At 43.3% G+C, this 22,762-nt stretch overlaps 1 protein-coding gene across 2 annotated transcripts; it reads right to left on the reverse strand.

The window, feature by feature from the left end:
- Nucleotides 1-700: 700 nt before the first annotated feature.
- Nucleotides 701-22,116, reverse strand: SENP5 (SUMO specific peptidase 5). 2 transcript variants are annotated; one of them, XM_075099194.1, is made up of 10 exons: nt 22,012-22,116; nt 14,358-15,937; nt 10,857-10,962; nt 10,512-10,659; nt 9,828-9,875; nt 7,885-7,962; nt 5,104-5,241; nt 3,342-3,425; nt 1,902-1,952; nt 701-1,811 (listed from the first exon to the last, which is right to left on the reverse strand). In XM_075099194.1, exons 2-10 carry the CDS (start codon nt 15,313-15,315, stop codon nt 1,701-1,703), a joined length of 1,722 nt encoding a protein of 573 aa, XP_074955295.1. In that variant the 5' UTR covers nt 15,316-15,937; nt 22,012-22,116; the 3' UTR covers nt 701-1,700. The 2 variants fall into 2 exon arrangements, with proteins under 2 accessions (XP_074955295.1, XP_074955294.1); XM_075099193.1 differs by having other exon boundaries at nt 701-1,829.
- Between the last annotated feature and the right edge of the window lie 646 nt (nt 22,117-22,762).

The raw sequence follows: 22,762 nt of genomic DNA on the forward strand, positions 1-22,762 counted from the left end.
AGTGCTTAGGGCCTTCCTTGTCTTGCTAAATTAAGCCAGTCCTTGCCATCTGCCAACAAGGGGAAGTGGGAACACTCAAGGATACTGCAGAACCTCCTTCTCTAGCACAACACAGAATGCACATGCTCCCATCTCCCAGCCTGGATGCACTTGGCACACACCCTCACTTCGCCCTGCTCCCTCCTGTAATCTAGAAGGGATTTGCACCTGGCTTAGCTCAAGCCTGAATTAATTTGCAAGACAGGGAACTCAAAGTGGTTTTCCTGCATCAGAAGTCAGGGCTATGGACAGACACAAAGTGAAGCTGTGCAACAGATGATGTTTAGCGTTAAAAATAGTTCTCCCCCGGGCTCACTCCTTTATCTGGCAGAAAAACACAGTGAAGACATTTGCTGGTGTAGCAGTCCCGTATAACAATCTCTTCAAACAAAACTAGCTCTCTTCAGCAAGGAGCACATCATAGTTTACAGATCAAGGCAAAAATCCAGAAGTCTCAAGACCCACTGCTCTCACTTATCCCTGCCCAGTGCAACTACATGGCAAAGTTTAGTGCTGGACTCTCAGCCTCCCTCTGGAGCAAAATGATACAATCTTGTTGTGTTTGCACAGCATCCACCATAACCTATTATTCCCAGCCAGACCCATTGGTGTTACTGAACGCAAAGAAAACTAGGGATGTTTGAGACAATCAAACAGCAGATGCAGCAGAAATGAATTAATTTATATTTGAACAAAGGCAAAAGCCAACGGGAGGTGAAACATGACAAGCTTGAAGGGAGTTCGTCTGTAGACAGAGCTGAAGTGAGAGATGCCGAAATGGTACATTTCACTGCATACTGTGGAACTGAAAAATGAGTCAAAGCCATCTGAGATTTAAACAGTTACAGCTGAGGAGTTTATCTTAGTATCTAAGCTGTGACTCTTCAGGGCCAGCTTGATAATTCTCCTTAATACACACATCATGGAGGCTTCTGCAGCATATAGGAACACAATCAATCTGACTGACAACCACCTTTGTACTTTTTATTATACAGACAAGTGCTGAAGCTTTATTTGTGCAAAGGCTGCTTTTAATCTATGGGGACAGGCTGATAATGACAGCTGGATAAATGTTAACAGAACAAACTTTATTAGCAACTTGAGCTATTTAAAAAAGGGGTCTCCACAAATGAAATCTGTAGATTAGTTTAGCCACCCTAAAAAGTGGTAATTCAGTGTTATACAGCCACAACAGGGACAATGGAACTATCAAATAGGTTCTAGCTGTTCTTTTTATGGCATTGATTTTTTTTGATACATTCAAAGCATTATTGCATCAGAAAACATATCATGCATCTTCATGTTTCCAGACAAAATCACCTGTATTTGTCATTTCTAGCTACATCTCAAAGGTGCACCAAATCTACAGTTTCATGGTTTTAGTTGCATGCTTTGCCTATATGCATGCTGAGATAATAAATATTAAATACAGGAAAGAACTCAGAACATAAGAGAACCAAACTGACATAAGGAATATTTTACGGCAGCTCTGTTATGTTCTGCCAGTTAAAGAGCTTGTCAAAAAATTGAGGTAACAACAGTGGCCACGCCACTCAGCTGAGAATCGCTCAAAATTCACGGAAGTTTTCAGAAATTCAAGTACACAAACACCAGCTGCAACTTGTCAGAAATGCCAGAGAAATTAGGTTGGCTGCATTTTATTAGTCTATTAGCTGGCGTTCACACAGCTCCTTGTAAATCCTTTTTCTCACTCGGGGCATATCTTCCTGGGAGAACTGAAATGGCTGGTCTAAGGCGAGGCACTTGCAGTACTGAGGAAAAGGAAAAGGCTTGATTGAAAAAAGGGACATTCACTATATGAACAATACAGGCTACTGGTTCTTAAAAAGCAGTACTCTTACCTGGAGCACAAAAACCCCACAGTCACTGTCATTTTTCTGTTGTGGAATGCACTAAAATGAAAAGAAAGAAGGGGAGACATGTTAGACCTTTACTTATCCTTTTATTCGTTAAGTCCTGCTTGAAGTCCAAAAGGAGATTTGTCAAAACGATCAGGTATCTCATTCTCAGAGCTAGCTGTTCTGCAACACTAGAAACTGGCGTTGTAATTACTTATTCTGATCCCAACTTTTGCAAGGTGACACTCAACACCTTGTTAGAATAACACCTAACATTTAGAAAAATATATAGTGTAGGACAGAAAACAAACTCAAATCTTTCTTTCAAGTTTATTTTCTTTTAGTGACCTACACAGAACAGCTTCTCGATTAGTTTAAATAAATGTTTGTACAGCATTATCTGCTTTACACAGGACCAAACTATATCAGCAAAGTCACACAGGCCTAGAGGAAGATTACTCTCAGCATCTGTGCTACCAGCAGTGGCTTTCCTCTCTCAGCCACACCAAAGGGTCTCAAAGAACATGAAGAGTGGTACATTGTCAGGTGACAGGACTGAGCAAGGTAGTCTCAAATGGTAACTTTCAACCTTCATTATTTTTTCAGCTGTGCTCAATTTTGATATGCAGAGCTTAAAAGTCCCACTCAGTAGGGCTGCTATGTCTCTGGCACTTGAAGAGGAAAAGTAATTATTTTTCCCCAACTCCCAGATCTTCCACCTCACAGAATTCAGGAGGAGAAACTCTGACTGCACAGGGTGTGCATGAGTGCAGGGAGGAATCATTTCATCATTGTATCAGCATCTAAAAATAAACCTGTGCGAGGAGGAACTGCTGTATGTCTAGTGTGCAATGACCTGTTTTATATCTTTGGAGCCATTATGGGATGGCTACACAAATCACATATTCCCTCATTTACACTACACACAAGTTATTCCCTTTTATTGTTGCCAGACTTTGTTTACTTGTGATCAAATGCAATGCGCCACAAACAGCCCTGGAGACCAGTGCCCTCTATCCATAGCAAATATAAAATATAGGCAGTAGCAGCATTAGCCTGTTCCCTCCCTCACCAAACCCCATCCATATGGTATAGTTCAGAACAGTCCTTTCGGGAGAAGTCAGGAAGCTGAGTCTCCAGCTCATTCAGTCCTTGACCTTGTGCCAACATGAGCACCAGCTACAGGTTTTGCTGCATGGAGAGTTAAGTGTCAGAGATTAGGCTCAGATCACCAAGTCACTTGCAGAAAGTATTAAAGACCTGGTGGGAGCTGAATGAGCAACAGAGCTCTAATTCCCATGTGTAACCACATGTTTCGCTCCTACCACCCTCCATGTGTCAGCATAAAACAATTCACTACTTGTACAAGTATATAGATTTAGAAGCAGCCTCCTAAAATCTCCCAGAAAGTCAGACTCCAGAGCTTGAAGCACTGCTATTTACCTTTGTCACAGCAGTCTGCCAACCCTGAAGAAACTCAGGGCGATTCCTCTCTTTTGCTTCAGTCAGCAAATACTTTTGAATGTTCTTTAAAAAGGAAAGGGAGAAAAAAGCAACAATATTATTCACCAGCTAAAGAACAGGAGAAAGACTGACATCTTTGCTGGTATCCTTTTGACAATGAGGACAAATTTCAGGTAATCACTAAGCATTAGGAGCTCAGCTCAGATCTAGAAGTAAAGAGATGAACTGTGGCAGGTACCGTGCCTGCTACCATCAAGGCTCATCTTGGTCTATCAGGGGGAGCTTTAAATACCCCTCAACCCTACTGTACACTGGTATACTTAACGCTAGACTAGCTGTGGCACTCAGGCACAAAGTCAGAGTGCTCTCAGACATGCAGAGACATACAGTGCAGTCTGGCACGTGTTCTCTCCTGGCTTACTTGGCTGACAGCAAGTCCCTTACGTTCAATATGATAGCATTTTCCTGCTTGAATCTCAATACAAAATGCTTTGAGTTCTGCAGCTAATCAACAAAGCTCCGGGGACAGTTTTAGTGACATTCAGGAAAAAATAGTCTGACACAAATGAAGAGAAGGAAGCAAGATAAATGAGCCTATGGTCTTGGGTTAAGCAAATCCTTCTATTTCTCTGAAAACAGGCTGCTGGTTTATGGCACAATTTAAACACACTCCAGCACACTAACATTCACCTTAGTGGGTGGATCATAGTGGACTTTTGGGTATTGGCCCTCCTTCCCCTAGAAAGGGCAGGAATAAAGCATCTCATGTTTGTGAGACATTTAAGTGCAAATGCCTTGCCTGGAGTGGGATGGGAGAGGCCACAGTGCAAGACTGCAGGAGAGACTGTAGAGCTGCGAGAGAGACCCCTGGTTTATGCTGCAAGTTCAGAAGCTGGCGAGTGTAAGGTCTCTTGCTCCCAGAACAAACATTAGCTTCATCCTCAGCAAATGCTAGCAGGAAACTAGTATCTTCATTCAGAAGTCCTAGCTGGGAACTCTCCTGGGTACAATAATTACTACTCTTCTGTAAGCCAACAACTACACACAGTTAAAAAGTAGAGGGTTGCTGCATCAAACAAGCAATTAAGTTGACAAAATTAGCTTTTTTTAAGAGGGTCATTACAATTTGCTCATCCCAGCAAAAGTTTCTGGTAAAAAGCGGCCAGAAAAGACTGATAATTTAACTCCAGTGTTCAGGTTGCAGCTCTGAAAGGTTGCTGGGTTAATTAGACGTACAACCCCTGCACCAATGCAGATGGAGGAAAAAGGCAACACACTGTTAATAGCGCAGTAACATGTAAACCTCACTGGACAGCTCTACAGCGTCTTCAGTCCTGTTCTCTCACCCAGGCAACCTCCCTGAAAAAGGACCGCAATTTATCATTTCCTAAACACAAGTGCCTTAGCAGTTGAAAGAACTGCCTTTACTCTCCTTCTGGCTCATCTGCGCCTCTACAGCACTTGGCTTTGAGTGCCTGCTTTTTGTGGGAGTGACAAGACAGGGCCACAAAAGGTGTGCCGATTACACAGTCAGGCTAATTAGGCAATAAGCAATCTGACCTCAACTCCCAGCTCTGGTGTGACCCTCGAGGTCTGTGCTTCAGACTCCTCAGCAGGACAAGCTGATTCTCATTTCGTACACGGCAGGACAACAATGGACACACGGCATTTAAAGTTTAAGGCTGAACAGAAAAAGGGGGTGTGGTTTGCTTAAGAAAACAGACACAGCTGTCACTCTTACCTCTACACAAAACTTAAAATGAATGCCTTGGGAATCATAAAATGAAATAATTCGACTGGGGATGTTCACAGTAATGAGGGACCAGTGGACTTCCAGGTGAATAGGAATTAACAAGAGAGTCTTTTTGAACAAGTCCACCTGGCAAGAACAACAATAAACGTTAGAGACAATTCCACAGGTACAACACACCAATGCAAGATATTAATTGTATCTAAGTCTCCTCTCTGCCACCCCATAACTAAAGTCTTTTTTGCCCCCTCTACTTTTTCAGTACATTCCTCATGTTTACCTCGTACACAACTTATTAGCAGCCACAAAAATACAGTTACAACTCAGAAAGTGGCTAAGGACCATTGTACAGTACTAGTCAGCCACCAATGCATTTGTGGCAAAAGCCTGTTCACATTGCACTTGAACACCTGCGTCAAAGTGGGATTTCTTAAGTAATGATGGTAATACAGTTGAGCCTCAATTTGGGTTAGCTACGTATCTTTGGTAATGACACTCCTGCAGTACGAACACCACTGATTTCTATCAGAGCTGCATCATGGATAGGTGACAGATGAAGCAGTTGTGATTACAAACACCCCACAAAACCAGCTGGTGCAGTTTGACTCCCTCTGCCGTAACACAGGCTCTGCAACTTGTTGGAAGAAGGCAGGAGGAGTGCACGATGCTTTGGTGAGCAGAGGAAAGGAGGGGGTAAAAACAGAGCAGATTCATCCTTTCTTGAACATAACTTTGCAGCAGATGTACTGTGGTCACAGGCAAGCAAACGGGGGAGAAGGTCTCAAAGTACAGAACAAGTAGATCAGATAAAACACCCCCGGTGTCTGTGTGGCAGATGAGCCCTTATGCATTTGAAAGGACCTTTCATGATCTTCCTTCTCCCAGCTCCTCTCAAAATGGTTGTCTAATTGCTGGGTTTTTGGTGGTACAGTCCAGAAAATAAGCAAAAATAGATTACTGAACTAAATGAACTCATCCTGTGGAAAGATTTCTGTGCTGCCTTTTTTTTTTTTTTCTTTAAACACTGTGCAATTTGAACAGTACATAATTACTGCACTAGGCAGGTCGTTTTTAAGAAAGAAAAGTATATTTTTTGAGTAACAGTGGGAAGCTGAAAGCACAAAAAGGTCTGAGCTTTCAGAGCAGTTATCAGCCAAGCCTTGCTCACAACAGTGCTTTCATCGTCACAAGCATCGACGATCCCTGCTCCCACCTGCAGAAACTGCTTCCTGACCAGATTACAGCACACTTGCTGCACAACGATCCATCATTCTTGGAAAGGAGCAAAGAGATGTCAGCCAGCAGCAAGCAGCGCCCACAAAGGAAAACTGAAATAAGATAAATGAACTACACCTTCTGTGATGTCCAGCAGCAGCAGAGCCCTGCTAAACTCAAGGGTCGTCACGTGACCCTAGTTGTGGGATCGCTGCAGGCATGCAAACCTGTAGCAGAAGAGTGGAAAGAGGCAGCCAAAAGCTGGAAGGGTCTTTAGTTAAGACCTGATGTACAGAAAGAATGCTGGCAACCTAGATTTGCTTCATTGAGACAGCGCAGAGTGGATCTGAGCAAGAGTGCCAATCTGACCAGTGGCCAGAAGGGACAGACATGAACAGAAGCTTTGAAACCGCTGCAGCTAGATGCAAAAGAGCATGTCCTTCTAGGCTCTGGCCTCATGTATCCCAGGAGAACACACTTATAAAATCTGGTACAATACTCTGATGTGTTTAAAAAGCAGAAACCAGTTCCCTTTAATTGCATAATGCAGGATGAAGCCCTCTACTGAATCCTTCCAACACAGATACTGTAGTTCTCATCCTTGCTTTAGAGATTCTTCAGGAATTTAAGTGTAAATGTCTAAACAACTGTCCTGCTCTCATGTGGTGCCTCCTCAGCAGCAACATGAGCACAGGTTCTGCTGTCAGAATCTACCTTCATTTTTGGGTTTTTGCAAAATTTGGGTTGCTGGAGAAAAAGAACATTTTAAAAAACCCTAGGAATATTAAGCACCAATATTCAGACTCTCTTTAAAGAGGTTTTAATAAATTATATGAATAGATTTTATATTTGGATAATGAGTTCATCTCTAGCATTTCACAGATGTGTGCTATTTAAGTGCTTCTGCAGAAAGATCATATCTTCAAACATGGTCCTTGATTAGTCTTGCCTCATCTCCCATATTAGAAAGGACAAATGTTCACAGGAGGAGAGAAGAGAAAAAAAAAAACAGAGCACGGCTTTTTGTATTAGCTGCCTCAGAAAATACCACAACCCATGATCTGGTGTGTGTTCTGGAAAGAAAGGTGACTTCTGCTCTTGTCATGCGAACAACAGTTTGGCTTATTAACTATAAGTTTCTGATTTCTGCTTTTTAGTACCTGTATGTGTTACTCAGGAGTAACAATTTGATTTTACCAAACAATCCCAGTCTGAGGTAAAAGGAAGAAGCAGAATTAAGTCTGCTCTCCCGTAGATTAGCGTACCTGGCACTGTCAGGAGCAGTAAAGAGACATTTCTTGCAGGTAAATTAACAGCTTGCATGAACATACATGAGAACCTACCACCAGTGATGAAGCCATTCAGAGTACATTTTCACAACATAATCACTAACTTGAATAGTGCCACCCTACTATTTATATTTATCTCTTCCCACTTTGTATAGCTCCTTTGCAAACCCATCCTTTGCAGATAACGCATCATAACCCAGTTTCAAGTTATTGATTCAGCCCCAGCCCAAAAGAACCAGAGCACTGATGACACAGAGTTAAAGGATACCTTTTTAGTCCATCGTTTTACCCCATTATATCCTTTGGTTACGAGCTGTCTATGAAAAAAGCTGTTAAAGAAATGAACCTAAAAAAAGAAAGAGAGGAGGAATGAGCACAGAAGTCTTCACGCACAGTCATTCCCTTTCCCCCAATATAATTTACAAAATTTACAGAAAATGACTTGTAATGAGGCAATATTTAATGCACGTTTAGTCCCCCAGCAGGGACAGAGGCTTTGCCAAGCCTAAACTATTGCCATTCTTCAGCTAGCAAATAAAGGAAGCCTTCTTTTGCTACACGATGTGAGCCACTGCAGTGATTATATTTACACTCTTGTACCTCCAGGCATATCACGTGTAATTTTTTTTGGGGGATGGACTAGGGAGAAAAACACCAGGATAAGGAGTTACAGTTTTTGTTGTTCTTTACAGGGATTGAAGTAGAGAACACTGGACTGGCAAAGCGGGGATGGTGGAGAAGGGAGGAACTTCTCGTTTTAGTTGCTGGAAGCTGAGACTCGGAAAAAAAAAAGAAAGTTACGAGATTTAATCCAACAATATCGTAATTTGTAATTGACTATGACCAGGTCCAGACAAAACCAATATTCTGCTATTTAAAAGCATTTTTAAGTTATACTGCATCCATTTTGTAACTAAAACCCTACATTTATGGCAAAAAAATGTAGGCTTCTGTTAAAAAAATGATTTAGATCCAGGTTAACACTATTATTCCCTGTGCTTAGCTTCTTGGAATTACAGGAACAGATTAATACAAATGGAAATCTGTAACATCTGTTTTTAATAATTCTGGTAGTGTAGAGGTGGAGGAAGGCTTGAGTTATTACTTGAAAAAAAGAAGTTAGAAAATTCAGCATCTAAAAACACAGTCTAACACCCATTAGCTATGCCAACAGACTTCAAACTGCATTCTGAGATACCAGAACAAAATCTCCAATGAGGATTTCAATTATACACTATGAAGAAAAAAGCAGACACAAGCAAACAGATACAATCTCCAATACCACAACCCTAGCACACACTCAGGAAGTACAAAGAATACTAAAGATGAATCACCATCATCACCAATCAAAGCAACAACACTCTTTCTTATGAGCTTGAAGATTTTAAGAGTTACGTTCTGCATAGCTCATCTAAAAATGGCTTTGTTTGGTTCTTCCTTTGAGGTCTCACCTGAAAATTGTTCAGCTCTACTAGTGAACAGATGGCTTTTTATAATTGCCACTGCTGCAAAAGTAGTCACACTTGATCACCCCCCCTTCTTTTTCTCAACTGCCACCACCAGTTAAGACGCTGCAGTTGGAAAGCAGTAAGCATTGTGTCCAGGAAGCACAAACCAAAGACAGCCCTGCAGAGACAATACTGCTGAGGACCCAAGCAGCTCTGCATCAATTCACATTCACCTGGCAGGCATCTGATGCAGTTTGAGCTGTTGTGGCCCCCACAGCTGTGAGGTGGGCAGGTGGGTGAGTGCAAGCAGCACATGTGCATGGTTCAGATGCTACCATTCATGGTTTGCCATCTCAGCAGAAATCCATCTTAATCAGAAATTTCAGCTAAACACGAGACTGGTGAGCAAGGGCATGGATAAAGCTCTTTAGGAGCAGATAAGCTGGAGACAGAAACCTCTAGGGGCAAAGGGGAGTGGGATGGGTGAAAACAGGGCACCTGTTACAGATCTACAGGTACATTAGTGACATCAGGCTACCACAGAGACCACCTGCAGAACTAATTCAAAAAGTTTCTGAAACAGCAGCAACAGCACTGAAAACTGTATTTTAGCATAGGAAAGGAAGAAAAATCTGAGCAGCGGAGAGCAACACTCAGAATATCACTGAGCTAAATCTCAATTCTGTATCTGAAATATTCAGTGTTTCACCCTTCCCTCTCAATCTATCATTAGGTACATTTGCAAAATAACAAAAATCCTCACCTTTTCAGGGACTGCATCCATTATGAGTTCACCATACATGTTAATTATCTGTAAGAGTTAGTAAATATTTGAATATGTACAGAATAGTTTTATAAAACTCAAATTCACAAGTTCCCATAAAATGTAGGACCCTTCATACTTAAAACAGCAATAAGGAGGTGAGCAATTACAGTAACATTTTGCTGTAGTCTGAAGGACAAGCACTCTGGAACTAATAGTGGTCAGCCCAGAGAGACACTATAACTGGCTGCTTGAAGTCTGCCTCAATCTGAAATGCAGTTTAATTCAATTTAAATCTACTGGTGCATGCCCTGCGCACTGAAGCCTTCTTGGTTTTTTGGCTGCGGGCCACAGCCTGCTGCTTCACTCTGCTGTTCTTGTAATCTGCTAAAGCTTGGCGATGGGGGGAGATGCTAAAACCTATATGGGTAGCCACTATTTTCTCAAAACAGCACAACATCATTTTTTTAAATGCAAACAGTTTAGTTGTGACACCTCCCGTGTTCCAGACTTGTAACTATTACTGCACTTGGCATTGTAAAAGCCGCTCACCACTTCTTTTAATTCTCAAGTGTAGAGTAAGGATAGTCCACCTATAATGTAGGAGAAGGTGAACAACTCTTATCCTAATATAAATGGGCTAAGAAGGGGTAAGGAAGCACATAAACACCAAGCATCTCTGACCTGGTCATTCAGCCAGTTCTGGCCTTCCAGTGTAGCTAAATCATCCATATCTAGCATGTGCTTATTATAGAAGACCCGGAAATTGCACGTGGAAGTTTTTGGATGTTTTTCCCGATACTTCATGATTTCCCTGGTGATAAAAGGTTTTCTAAAACAGGATTGAAAAGGTAGAAAAAAAAAAAAAAGAGATAAGTCAAGGTCATATCAAATGGACTTCTGTTCTGTTAGGTGTTAGCCTTGGAGCGTGCAGTAGGAATGCAAGCGATTTGTCCTTTACAAAGTCTTAAGAATTCAAAGTCAAGAAGTCAAGAATACAAAGTCAAAGAATTTCATACTGCTACACACCTATGGGAGAAATCTTCATTAAAGACTTCTTTTAATCTTCCCATGACATCTTTTTCACAGAGTGGAACTAAACTGCCATATTTCTTCATAACTTCATCTAGGAATCCTTTAAATATACCAGAAAAATGAAAGTGCAAACATGTAAAAAATCCTCTGAGTTCACTAGTCCAATAAAGCAGTAATTTCTTCCAAGTATGAGCAGCAATCACTCTGCACCCAACCAACACACAGCACCACACGTGGCAAGTATATATTTAAGAAAACTAAGTGCAAATTAGCAACGTTAAATAAAAGAGGGGAAGGAAGACAGAAATAAAAAAGTGGGAATCTGATAACTCAGCTTTACAGGGAAAGACCAGACCCCATTCTTCCCACGTACACATATATCTACATCAAACTAGTTACGAGGAGAATCCACCCCACTGCTTATCTCAATTAGTATCTTAAATTATTTTACGGCAACATGAAAAGTCATCAGTTTCTGCAATAGTTTTCACTGAAAACCCAGTATCTTACAGTACGCAGAATGACTCTCCTCAGATGTAAGCAGCCCTGGCTGGCAGAGTGTTTGCAGTCTGTTCAGCTCCTCTGCTGCCACCATAGCAAATGGGAGAGACACCAGACAGACTCTCAGCAAGTTTAACTCATTTACCCTAGTAGACTAGGGATGGCATTTAAGGTGCCACGGACAGCCATGTCAGCCTGCCATTGCCTGGGCAACCACAACACCAGAAACAAAAGATATTAACTAGGAAATAATGAAGAAATGAATGCTGGAGGAATTAAAAAAACCTAGGAAATAAATTTCCGCCCCCCCACAGACACAAGACTGGAACAGTGGAGAAGTAAATCCCACTGAAGCATCCAAAACCACTTTAAGAATGAAAGAGAATGGAAAATAGGATTTCAACACTTGCTAGTGAATAAGAGAAAAAAGACCAAGTTGTCCAGCTTTCTGAAAATGAGTTTTCAAATGCAGCAGAAAACATGTGTTCTGTGTAATGAAAGCTGGATCTGAGATCAGAGTCCAGGGAATGTGCACTAACACAAACTCCAGGACTCATCCCAGCCTGGGTGTGATGGCAGATGGTATCACTGGACAGTGCACTGTATATTTAGCTCTCTGCTTACTAAGGCTTTAACAGTATTTCCTGGAAACTTTCAAAGATCAGGATAGGAAGAAGCAAGACGAGAGAAACATCCGACAGAAAAAAGTGCCAGAACAGCAGCAGTAAGAAAAGAATAAAAAAGAAGAAGGGAGAAGGACCGAGAACAAAAGACAGAGAGACAAGAAAAGCAGTGAAGATATAGCAAGAACACCTGGATGTATAACAGAAGGAAGGGAGGATTGAAGAGCGAAATCAGACAACAAGGAAGAATTCTTCACGGGAAGATATCCTTCCTTGCAACTCTGCCATACACTTGCCTAATAACTTTTGTCCCTTACATCTCACTAGACTGTGACAGAGGATATTTCTCACTCTGGCTAGAAGTCTAGAAAGAAGATATATGGGGATGTCTGTACTTTATTCTTTTTTAACATATACCATTTTTAAAGTTTTTTATTCACACGCACAGAGGAAGGATTGTCCCTGTGGTTACAGCTAACAGTCGCAGAGGTCCAAGAGACCTCTAGCTAGACTCTGACCTCACTCGGGCTGGTGTAACTGCTTAACTCGAGGAAAATAGAGTTCAGACCTGGTGTGAGATCAGACACCCACTGCGAACAGGATTTACCATGGAGCTCTGTTTGACACCTAATAGCACATCCGAATGTACTAAATATTGCAGCCCATTAACATCAGAGTTCAGCTGCTACAGAGAAATTCAAAACCTGAGGGCATCCGTAACACTTACATCTCCTTCACGCATTCTCCCTAGCAACTCTTGCCAGGTTAGCAGTATCTTTTAGGGTGCAGTTAATTATTAACAACACTCCTAAACAGACAAGAACTTCTGTGCTTAGTTATACCAAAATTAAAATTCTTTTTTACAGCTTTTCAGCTGAGAAAACTCAGAAGTGCTACAGTATGAGTGTGTATGTAGTGTAGACATGGCTTCAATCCTCAGAGAAGAACCCTCAACTCTGAAGAAAGTGGAAACTGGTCTCATCTACTTTCATTGAGGAGCTAGGTAAGAATTCTCTTAAAATTGTGACGTGTGGGAGTTTAGTGCATTTGCTGTCTGTCTTTTTAAATTTATTTTTTTTAAGTTATTCAGGCCGCCCATGAACAAGAACACGAATGCCCATCAGACCACAAACCTTTAGCTTTTGCCACCCTGATACAATCTTGGTTCTTGACTGTTAAAGAAGGATTACATCCCTTTTTCTGCTGGACAAACTTTAAAACTCCATTGCAGAAGTGGTCTCTGTGGTTCACTGTGGTACCACAGTATCTCTCAACTTCTCACGTAGCGCCTGGTCCTTGCTGGATCACACAAAGCAAGTTGTAGGTAAACACATCGCACACTAACTGGTGGGTGTGGAAAGCTAAATCATCTTTTGAGGTTCAATGTCTCCTTCATGTTTTGCTTTAGAGAATGAATTGCAAAACTGAAGGACAAAGGTAGGCAGAAAAACCAGAGCGTGTCAAACTTCAAACAGTCCCCTTAATATTGGTTGAGACCAGCTTCAGGTTTATGGGAATCTATGAAGCTAATTTCTCCAAAGGAAGACTGCAGTTATCAGAACACCACTGAACTTGAATATTATATTAATGGTACTAGGTGGCACAACATGTTAGCTTACTGCCTCTTACTATGTGTATATCATGCTGCTATTCATAAGACACCGATTACTATTTTTATGATGTTCCTCTTTAGAGACTATCAAATACCACATGCTCAGCACTGAGTAAAAAAAAAAAATCCAAAAGCCTTTTTGCTGAACCTTTGCTAAGACTAGTCTTGTTTTTTTTTAAAATATTGTCTAATAAGATTCATTAAGCCCACTTTATGGACAATTATAGAGAAAAGTAAGTGACAATGAACAATATTTGGCTATTAAAACCTGAGATTCATTAAGTGACTTAGTTTCGTCCTAAGACAGAGAAAGAGAAGAGAGGATAAGGCTGGAAGGAAGTATTAGAACACTAAGGATTTTCAAAAAACAAGTTAAGAGTAATAATTGTCAACCATTTAAAAAACTGGAAGTTTTAACCCCATATAATCTTCTGAAACCACATGACAAAAAAACATTTAAAATGCCTATCATGAATTTTCCACAAAGATTCCAATTAAATTACATTGTATTCTCTAAAACAAAAGCAGAGGCACCATTCAACCACCCCTCAAAATAGCTTGTCAGATAAGCATTGATTTGTCCTTCCTGCATGCAGCTGTCCTCTTTGCAGCCTTATTTCATTAAGTGTTATGCTAAGCACATACAATTCACAATAAGAAACCATTTTAATAAAGGAATTAACGCAACATGGAAACTCCACAATACATCCAGCAGTTTCCAGGAACTCCTGGAAGCCCTAAGATATGTAAAAGGTATACCACAAAGCCACGTTGCCAACTGCTCATCAGCCACCCGGGAAGCTTTCTGACTGTTCCTTTTGCCTCCCTTCCGAGTTCCTGATTTTAGTCCTGTGCTTTCTGGTGAAGGCTCCTCAAGAGGACTTTTACAGTAAGGGTGATCTAGTAACTTTGCACTAAAAACATCCAGGTTTAATGAGCCCTCTACTTCCATTTGGCTACAGCTGTCCTCATTTTCTGCCCGTTCCATGGATAAAGGTCCATTTGCAAAATTATCTTTGACATCAGAATCCTTCAAGGAGGATTGCAACAGTATCATTCCATCTACACCCATAACGTCATTAGATTCTGCATCATCTTGACCTGAAACAGCAATTTCTTTTCCTGTCATGGAGACAAAAACGTCAGAGTAATGATCCTCGGCCAGAGCCCTGTTGCTCTCCACCTGGTGCAAGGTCTCTGCCTCCGGTGAAGCTCTAGCATGCCGTTCTGGCAGGACAGCATCCACACTGCCACGCTGCCCTCCGGATCCTGGCTCCTCAGAGCACGGCTCAGCACATAGTAACGCATCCTGCGTACGGCAGATCTCAGGTGCACATATTTTGTTCTCCTCAACTAAAGATTTGGGTGTATTATCGTTCATATCTGTTAAGCTGTACCGGTTCCAAAAACAGTTACTTTTAGATTTCCAGTCAGAAAGCCAATTACTCAATCCACTTCCAAAATCCCTCTGGAGTGTCTCTAGATGGTCCCTTGTAACTTTCTCCACCCACCTTGGCTTGATTCTTCTCAATTTACAGGTTTTGCCTCTTGCTCGAAGTTCCGGCGATTTTATAATTCTGTATCGAAACCTAACCATAGAAAGTTTCTTATGCATCATAAAGATAGATCTCTTTTTTACAGTATGATGGCTAAATTTGGACCTCTTTATAGTTGTCAAGGGGCCACAAGTTCCATTCCACTCCCTTTGCAACAGCATTTCCTTTTACAGCTGTTTAAAACTACTAGGACTGCATTGCCCTCACCATCATTGCTTTCCTCCCCGCTATATACAAAACCACCTTTCTTTACAGGTAAGGCAGCATCATCCAGCGTACCACATGAGATATAATGGATTTTGCCAGAGATGCTGTTAAGAATAGTGACAGTTTCAAATTCTTCATACAAGGGATCTTCACTCTGAAAGGATTCACTGTTGAGTTTTCTCACTGCTTCTCCAGACAGGCTTTTGGCTTTGCGATAGAGACAAGATCTTTTTGCTCTCAGTAGTTTTGTAAGGAAAGCTGTATGGTTCAACAGTAGGTTTTTGATAGGTTTCTGCATTTAAAGGCACATCAGGAGCCCACCTGCTTTGGAGCTCAGGTGCCCTCCTTCTGTACTGCAGTCTTCTGTACAGTTTGTTGTGATTTAAGCTCACAATTAGCCAAGTACTCTGTCTTTTCTTCTTAGCTAGGAAAAATTGCTTTTGGACGCAGTATTTCCCAAGCTTCCCAAATCCAGTGGTCCATCTTCTAGACTGGGACAGCAACTGACTTCTTTTCCAAAGCAAAAATCTTCTATGGTTTTTCATTTTTCTGCTGCATTATGGACTTGAAAAACAGCTGAAAGAATAAAGGAAATGAATTCAGAGTTATTTGGACTGTAACATAACAGCAAAACACTAAGGCATGTAGCCTGAGGAATGTGCTTATCTAAAATTCCACCCCTCCTCCCAACACAATCCCATGTTTGCTAGGACTTTCTCACTTGCACCAAAAGGAAAAAGAAGGAATAGTTGCAATGGCTCGGCGCGTAAACAGGCTCTTCTCATTTACCTTCCCTTGAGGTAAAGCAATAAACAGGTAATCCCCACCCAGCCCACACTCCCCATGTGTAATTTCTGACTCTCTAGCCGGAGGTTAAATCTCCTTCAATACCTACGCTGTAGAGCAACCACGGTTAACTAGATTGCCTTGAAAGGCTTTTGAAAAACAAAACTTGGAAGTCCAAGTTAGTCAGCAAGCGTGTGCAGGTACCCAATTCCATCAGCATTGTACAAAGTGAATTCTTATTCGTGTGCAGTAAGTGTTAGCAGGCACTTGGAAGACACTTCACATGCTCACACAAATTCTTCCCTTAAAAAAACAGCAATGCAGAAATTTTGTTTCTCTGACTTGATAAAGAATGACACAGTTTGCTCTATGAAGTGGCTCTTCTATATTTACAGTAACAGCTCACTCCATATGAGACCACCCCCCTCAGTGTTTATCTTTGCATTAGCAAAGCAATATCAATGCATAACACCAGTTAATCACCTTAAAAATCCCCTTCCCCACTAAAAACCTGCATCTCAAAGCATGCAATAAGGATATATCGGAGACTACACAACAGTGTAAAGCCTGCATAGTAATATCTATTCATTTTCACTACATAACTAAAAACATTAATTCAAAGGTAGAAGAATCCAGAAACAAGGGGAATGCATCAGCCGCACACACAACGTTGGATGTTTCATGCAAATTGTCCCAGCCTCACCAAGTACATCACATCCTATATTTTACAACAGCTTGCATTTTTCTCAAATTCAGAAATGGTCTTTGCCCCCTTCCTCTATCCAACTGATTCTGACTTACAGACTATCACAACAAACTTTTCCTTAGCCACATCTGTCCCAAGCATTACGTGTAGGTACCACCTAGCCGAAAATAATGGAGCATATAAATAGAAATAAAACATTAACAGTTGGACTTTAAAGGCAAATATGAATGCTAGACACCTGAAAAAACAGGTATTTAATGGCTGACTTAAGAAGCTCTTCTGCATTTTTCACTCTACGCACCTTAGATGTAAACAGCCAGATGGCATTTTTTAAATTTTTTTTTTTTTTGGTGGAGGAGTGGGAGGGGAGGAGGGGAGCAGAAATGCTGCGAGGATGAAGAATATAATTTAGCACTCGGCTAAGGTACTCCCATCATACAGAAAATAGTCCAGAGTTCACTGCCTACAACCTGGAAAGGAACCCAGCTACCTCCACTGACAGAGACGTACAGAACAGTACAGCGTAACAGCGTAAGCATTGCAATAGAGTCTAGCTCTTTTGTAACCCTCTACTAGTCACCACGCAACTTAGTTATCATAAAAATCAGGACCTAACATCTCCTTATGCCAATTTTCTCATACTTGCTCTCCTAGCACTTACATACTTCTCTACACTAGATCCAGTTTATGCCTGCTTTTATGCAACAAGCTCTATGTCTGTCTATTGTGTGCAGTACATACAAAACATTCCTCAAGTGGCCCCCGTAGACATCAGCCAAACCACAGCCTTGCTAGGACAGCTTATTCCAGCCACACTTCCACCAAGGTAAAACAAACAAACCCAGCAGAACTGCAGGGTTCTCAACAAAGCCACGTATCCAAGGGTCTTCTGCCAACACGGCGAGTCTTGAGTACTCTAGGAAGAGCACAGCACATGAATGTAACCGTTACACTGCTTCTCAGAGTCTCAGCAATACGCGCCCAGTAACTGTGCAGTATACCTGCCGGTTTTTAAGAACACTCCTGAATGATTTGGAGTCATTGCATTCCTCCTTGCCCTCTAATAGCAAAGTCCAACAAGAAACATCCCCTCCACAGGCACTGCCTCAGATGTGGAAGGCTGAGCAACCACTAGTTTTCTGAAGAGCCGTGGATTACACAGGGGCTGAAATGCCTACAGCTGCCATTATTTCACCCATAGAGACTGAACTAATGATCACAATGGAGAAAAACACTGTAGATTCTAGCAAAGATAAGTCCTGACAACAAAAAGAACCTGAGGCAAACTTGAATTGAGAGACAAGAGTGCTGCCACAGTTTCAATGTAATCAATTGCAACAGCAATCGAAATAGCTCATTTCCTCATTAGTATCATGAAATCCAGCTTCTTAAACTCCAACAAAGGAAGATCTTAGGAAAGCTATTCTACCCACCTGCTCTTCTGCTTAATTTTTTAACTTAGATCATTAAAAAATGCTTCATATTATAACTTACAGGAATAAAAGAATCATATTTGTTTGTGACGCACACATCAACTTCTCCACACTGAAAGTTTTTTCTGTACAAAAAAGTTTCTCCTTAAAATGGGAAGAAAGTCTGACTAAGCCATTTAATCCAAGCAAGCCTTTTCTGCCCTCTCCTCTCCCTCTTCAAACATAATCAATTCTGAGTCTGGATCCCTTTAAAGCAAAGGCCTCCAAGGAGCAGTTAATTGCAGTCCCAGGAGCTGAAACAGTTCACTTTTCTAATAGCAGTATTACTTAGAGTGAAAAAAGATAATCCATGCACAAATATTTAATTAAAGGTGCTGCTTGAAGAACTTATTTTCCATCAGTGCTACAAAAGTGTTACTGGTTTTACTTGGCAACATAAATCAGCAAGGCAAAAGGACAGCTTAAAAGTGCACTGCTAGAAAAGGGTCTGAAGTGAGCAACATAAGACAAAAATAAAGCAAGCACCATCCAAAGTTTAAGAGCCTGAAGCAAAAGTCACATCTTTGCCCCATATATTTACCCAGATGAAAAACCTCTGAAGTCGAGGCACTTGCACCATTAAGAGAGACATTTGGCTACTGTAAGCCATACCTTCACTGCACAGAGATGCTGCCAAGACTACATCAGCAGAAAAGCCCAAGATGTACACCTCCCAAAGACCATAAGCGAAAGAAATTCACTGTCATTAGTCCTCAGCCCTTCAGCTGTGTCTGACATACCATCTGCAAATGATTAAATATTAAAAGGGACAATCTCTTTTGCACTGGACAAAGATAACCCCAAACTGTTACAGCTCTCTACTAATAGCAGAGCTGGTTATAAATTTGCTTTGTACTCTAAGTTTATAAAAACATACTTGGGAACTACTCAGTTTTCAGAAGAGAGACTGACCGCAAGAGCTCTCGTAAGTTACAAGCAAGCATAACTTTGTATCAACTTGACATAAAGCTGGCCTAAAATTCACTGACACCTACACAAGAGGAACGGAGGAACACAAGGCCCTTGATCCTCTACTGAGTAACAAATTCAGCCAGGTACATGCTACATTTTTGTTACAGCAATTAGCAGGTCACTGCATTTGCAACTTAGATGGTTGAGCTCATATTGCTTTCAGTGAAATCAGCTTATGGCACCTTCAGTGAAATTAGGTACTGGAAGAGACAGTACCCATTCACATCTCTCACCAGTTTTAAGCCTGTTACAGTTTAACTACTAATTAATCCTTGGCAGTCCTATTTATTTTTAGCAGGTTTAGAGCACCCAAGTTTTAACTGAAAAGTGTCGAAATGGGAAAGGCAGTCCCAGCCAGTGCTGCTGACAGGACTCTAACCGAAGGTTTCTAACTCACACCTGAAGTGCCAGACCACAGAAACCTTTTGTCCACGCACGCGCAGAACAAACCCACAGCACTGCTACCTCACACTTAGATCACCACAAGCTACCTAGGACTGGGCGCTGGTGGCCAGCGGACACACACAGCTGGTGAGTAATTCAGATACAGCTCACTTGCTAACTCCTAGGTTGTTGGGTTTTCTTTTCCCCCTCAGACTGCCTAGATTTTAATATTGCTATTCAAAATATACAAGCAGCTTGTTTTGAAGAGCATCAACAAAGTAAATAAAGCAAACAGCCTTGGGAGCTGGGCCGTGTGTGGGCACGAGTGATTCACACATCACCTGCTCCCACGGGAGGCAGTGGTTCTTGCAACACTCAGTGAGTCCAGGCTTTCCCAGGGGAGATCTGGAGCAGGCTCTCAATGCCAGCAGATAAGCAGGAAAGAAAGCATGCCTGAGGTTAGAGAGCTGGGATATGCTGTGCAAGAAGATGCCGTCCCTCCCCCAACCGGAGTCCAAAACTGGAAAGAGAGAGAGGAAGTTGGGGAAGGGTGTCTCTCTCCAAGTCACCACACCGCCAGACGAAGCTGATAAGGTCGGGAAGTCTGAAATAATTCAATTAGCACATGCAGAAGAAATGCAGGCTCACAGCAATGGGAACTATCTCCCCTTCGCCTTCTTTTCTGACCTGCCCAGCACAGTTCTGTGAACTGTTAACCAAACATTTTGTCCCAGAGGTGAAACAAGCCCTAGAGAAATGCACTTTGACAAAGCAGAACATATTAACACAAGACCATCCAGAAAACGCCAAAGTCCAAAGTTACCAACTCACGGGAACACAGCAGGGCGTGGAGCTGATGACCTCAGTTATCACACTGCAAAGCTGAAACTCGTACAGTTACTTCGGTTTTTTCCCCTTCCCTCAACTAGTGCTTTCAGGAACTAACACACAGTCTCATCTGGTTGGCTACACATCTGCTAAATTTACTTCTGGCAAGATAATTATAATTTACTTATGGAAACATCCTCCTTTAGGCTACACTAGATTAATAGAGATATGCATAACAGATAAAACAGCATTTAAGAGAAATACTGTCACAAATCAGAGTGATTAAAGAGAAAAAAATCTGGATTAAAGAGCTCAAAGTTACTTTTGTTCAAGTACAGCATAAAGACATAAATAATTTTTAATCTTCTGGCTTTAGATTGATTTTAATGAAGTATCACTCAAGCCTTGTCCCTTCCTTCTTGAATACCTCTGCAAGGCATGGAAGTAGCTGAAACAAAGTCTATCAAACTTTGCTGTCCAAGCAAAAGGGAAGGGAACAGAAACTGACATTTCAGTCAAGGGCCTTGCACATGTCTGTGACCAAGGGTCTCCCCGATGTTTTCTAAAGGTTTTTCTTAAGACACAGTATATTTTCACAAGTCTTAAACATATATTCTGGCAGCTTTGAAAAAAGCTGACTTCTCTACTTATGTTAGCGATACACACACAGATAAGTAAAGGTGGTTATTACCAAAGGCAACCTGCTCCTCTTCAGAGCTAGAGTAAGTTTAGTTTAGAGATGGCTGTAGGGACAGCATGTTAGTTAGACCCAGTCCTCAGCTGAGGAACACAACTCTGCTGTCCCTGCCCCGCAGTTCAGCACCCCACCCGCGGCAGCTGCCCCTGCTGAGCTCCCACGCACCGCCTCACCTGCGCAGCCCGGTGTGGAAGGGCTCAGGGAGGGGAGAGAGGCAGCACCGGAGCAGACAAGCTCTCTGCTTACACAACAAAAAGGCTGCGAGCAAGAGATAACTCGGGGACAGAGCAGTGGGGTCGAGGGCCCAATGATGGACAACAAAAAAATCTCTTGCGACAACTGGAAGTCCCCTTCGGCAGCTGCCCAACTGTATCAGCGCCCTGACCTGTAGCTACGGGGAGCCAGGTCGCGCTCCCCAGGAGAGGCTGGCACCGGACCACCCCGGGACCTGCCCCAGGCTCCCGCTTCCCGCGGGCCCCGTGGCACCCCGCGACAGCGCCCGGAGCCGAGAGACCGCGGCGCCCGCAGAGCGGGCAGGAGCGGGGGCAGAAGCGCGGGCAGGGCCGGCGGCAGCACAGCGGCGAGCGGCGCCCCACCGCCTCCCTTCCTCCGCCCGCCGTGACAGCGTCCGCCCGCCCGCCCTCCAGCCACCGGCGCACGGTGGGACCAGCCGGAGCCACCCCGGCAGCGGGGGCTCGGCGGCCGCTGGCCAGGCCTCGCTGCCCCGCACTGGCGGGGCCGAGCACAGGGCGGGCCCGGGCCGCCGCCATCCGCCGTAGCGGGCCCGCCGCCCGCCTCGCCTCACCTCTGCCCGCCGGCGCCGCCCGCCTCGTCCCGGCCGCCGCCAGGGCCGCGCTCCGCCCCACGCCGGGCCTGGCTGCGCCGGCGCCGCCGCGTCAGCCCTGCGACGGGGCGGGGGGCAGCGGCCGGCGGGCAGCGCGCCTGCGCCCGCCCGGGAGGGGGGCTCCCCGGGCCCCCGCCGCCCGCCTCCTGCGGGAAGCCCGAGAGGACCCCCGGGAGGCGTGAGCCGGGCATGCGGAACGGCGACACGGGCCTTTGCGGGCGCCGCTGTCGGTCGGCAGCTCCCACCCCCCGTCCTCGCCTTCCCCGGCTGAGGGCGACCCTTCCCGGCGCGGGGCCCGCGGGAGCTGCAGGCCTCCGCCGCCCCCTCCGCGCACCAGCAGCGGCCGCGGAAGGGCGGAATTTTAAAAATAAAACCAACCTAACTTCTTAAAATAAACCATTAATTAATATGTCGGTGTATGGCTGTGCTTCTAAAAAAAAAACCAAATTGAAAAATACTGTCGTGACTCAGGCCTCAGCAGTCTGCCAAAACTGCTTCTCCTACAGCTAGAGCTGCAGGCCGCGCTCTCCTAGGCTGCGGCGGAGGCAGGAGGGTTTGTTTCTCCGTGCCCTGCCTTTTATTGGCCGTTTTAACATCTCTGTACCGCAGTCCTTCTGCCTGAAGCATGGGGAAGAAGGTATCTGCCAGTTTAACTGCTGCGCTGCGTTGTAGAGGCATCATGACAATGGGAAGTGCTCCAAAACCATTGCAA

Source organism: Phalacrocorax aristotelis, chromosome 7 (genome assembly GCF_949628215.1).
Source record: "Phalacrocorax aristotelis chromosome 7, bGulAri2.1, whole genome shotgun sequence".
Taxonomy (NCBI): domain Eukaryota; kingdom Metazoa; phylum Chordata; class Aves; order Suliformes; family Phalacrocoracidae; genus Phalacrocorax; species Phalacrocorax aristotelis.

Excerpts from the sequence above, each read along its gene's own strand:
- SENP5 (XM_075099193.1), bottom strand. The coding sequence starts at position 15,315 with ATGCTGTTGCAAAGGGAGTGGAATGGAACTTGTGGCCCCTTGACAACT. Across the intron at positions 10,963-14,357 it reads GTTGGCAACGTGGCTTTGTG|GATTCCTAGATGAAGTTATG; the intron begins GTATACCTTTTA and ends GTATATTTAAAG. Across the intron at positions 5,242-7,884 it reads TAAAACGATGGACTAAAAAG|GTGGACTTGTTCAAAAAGAC; the intron begins GTATCCTTTAAC and ends TGTTCTTGCCAG.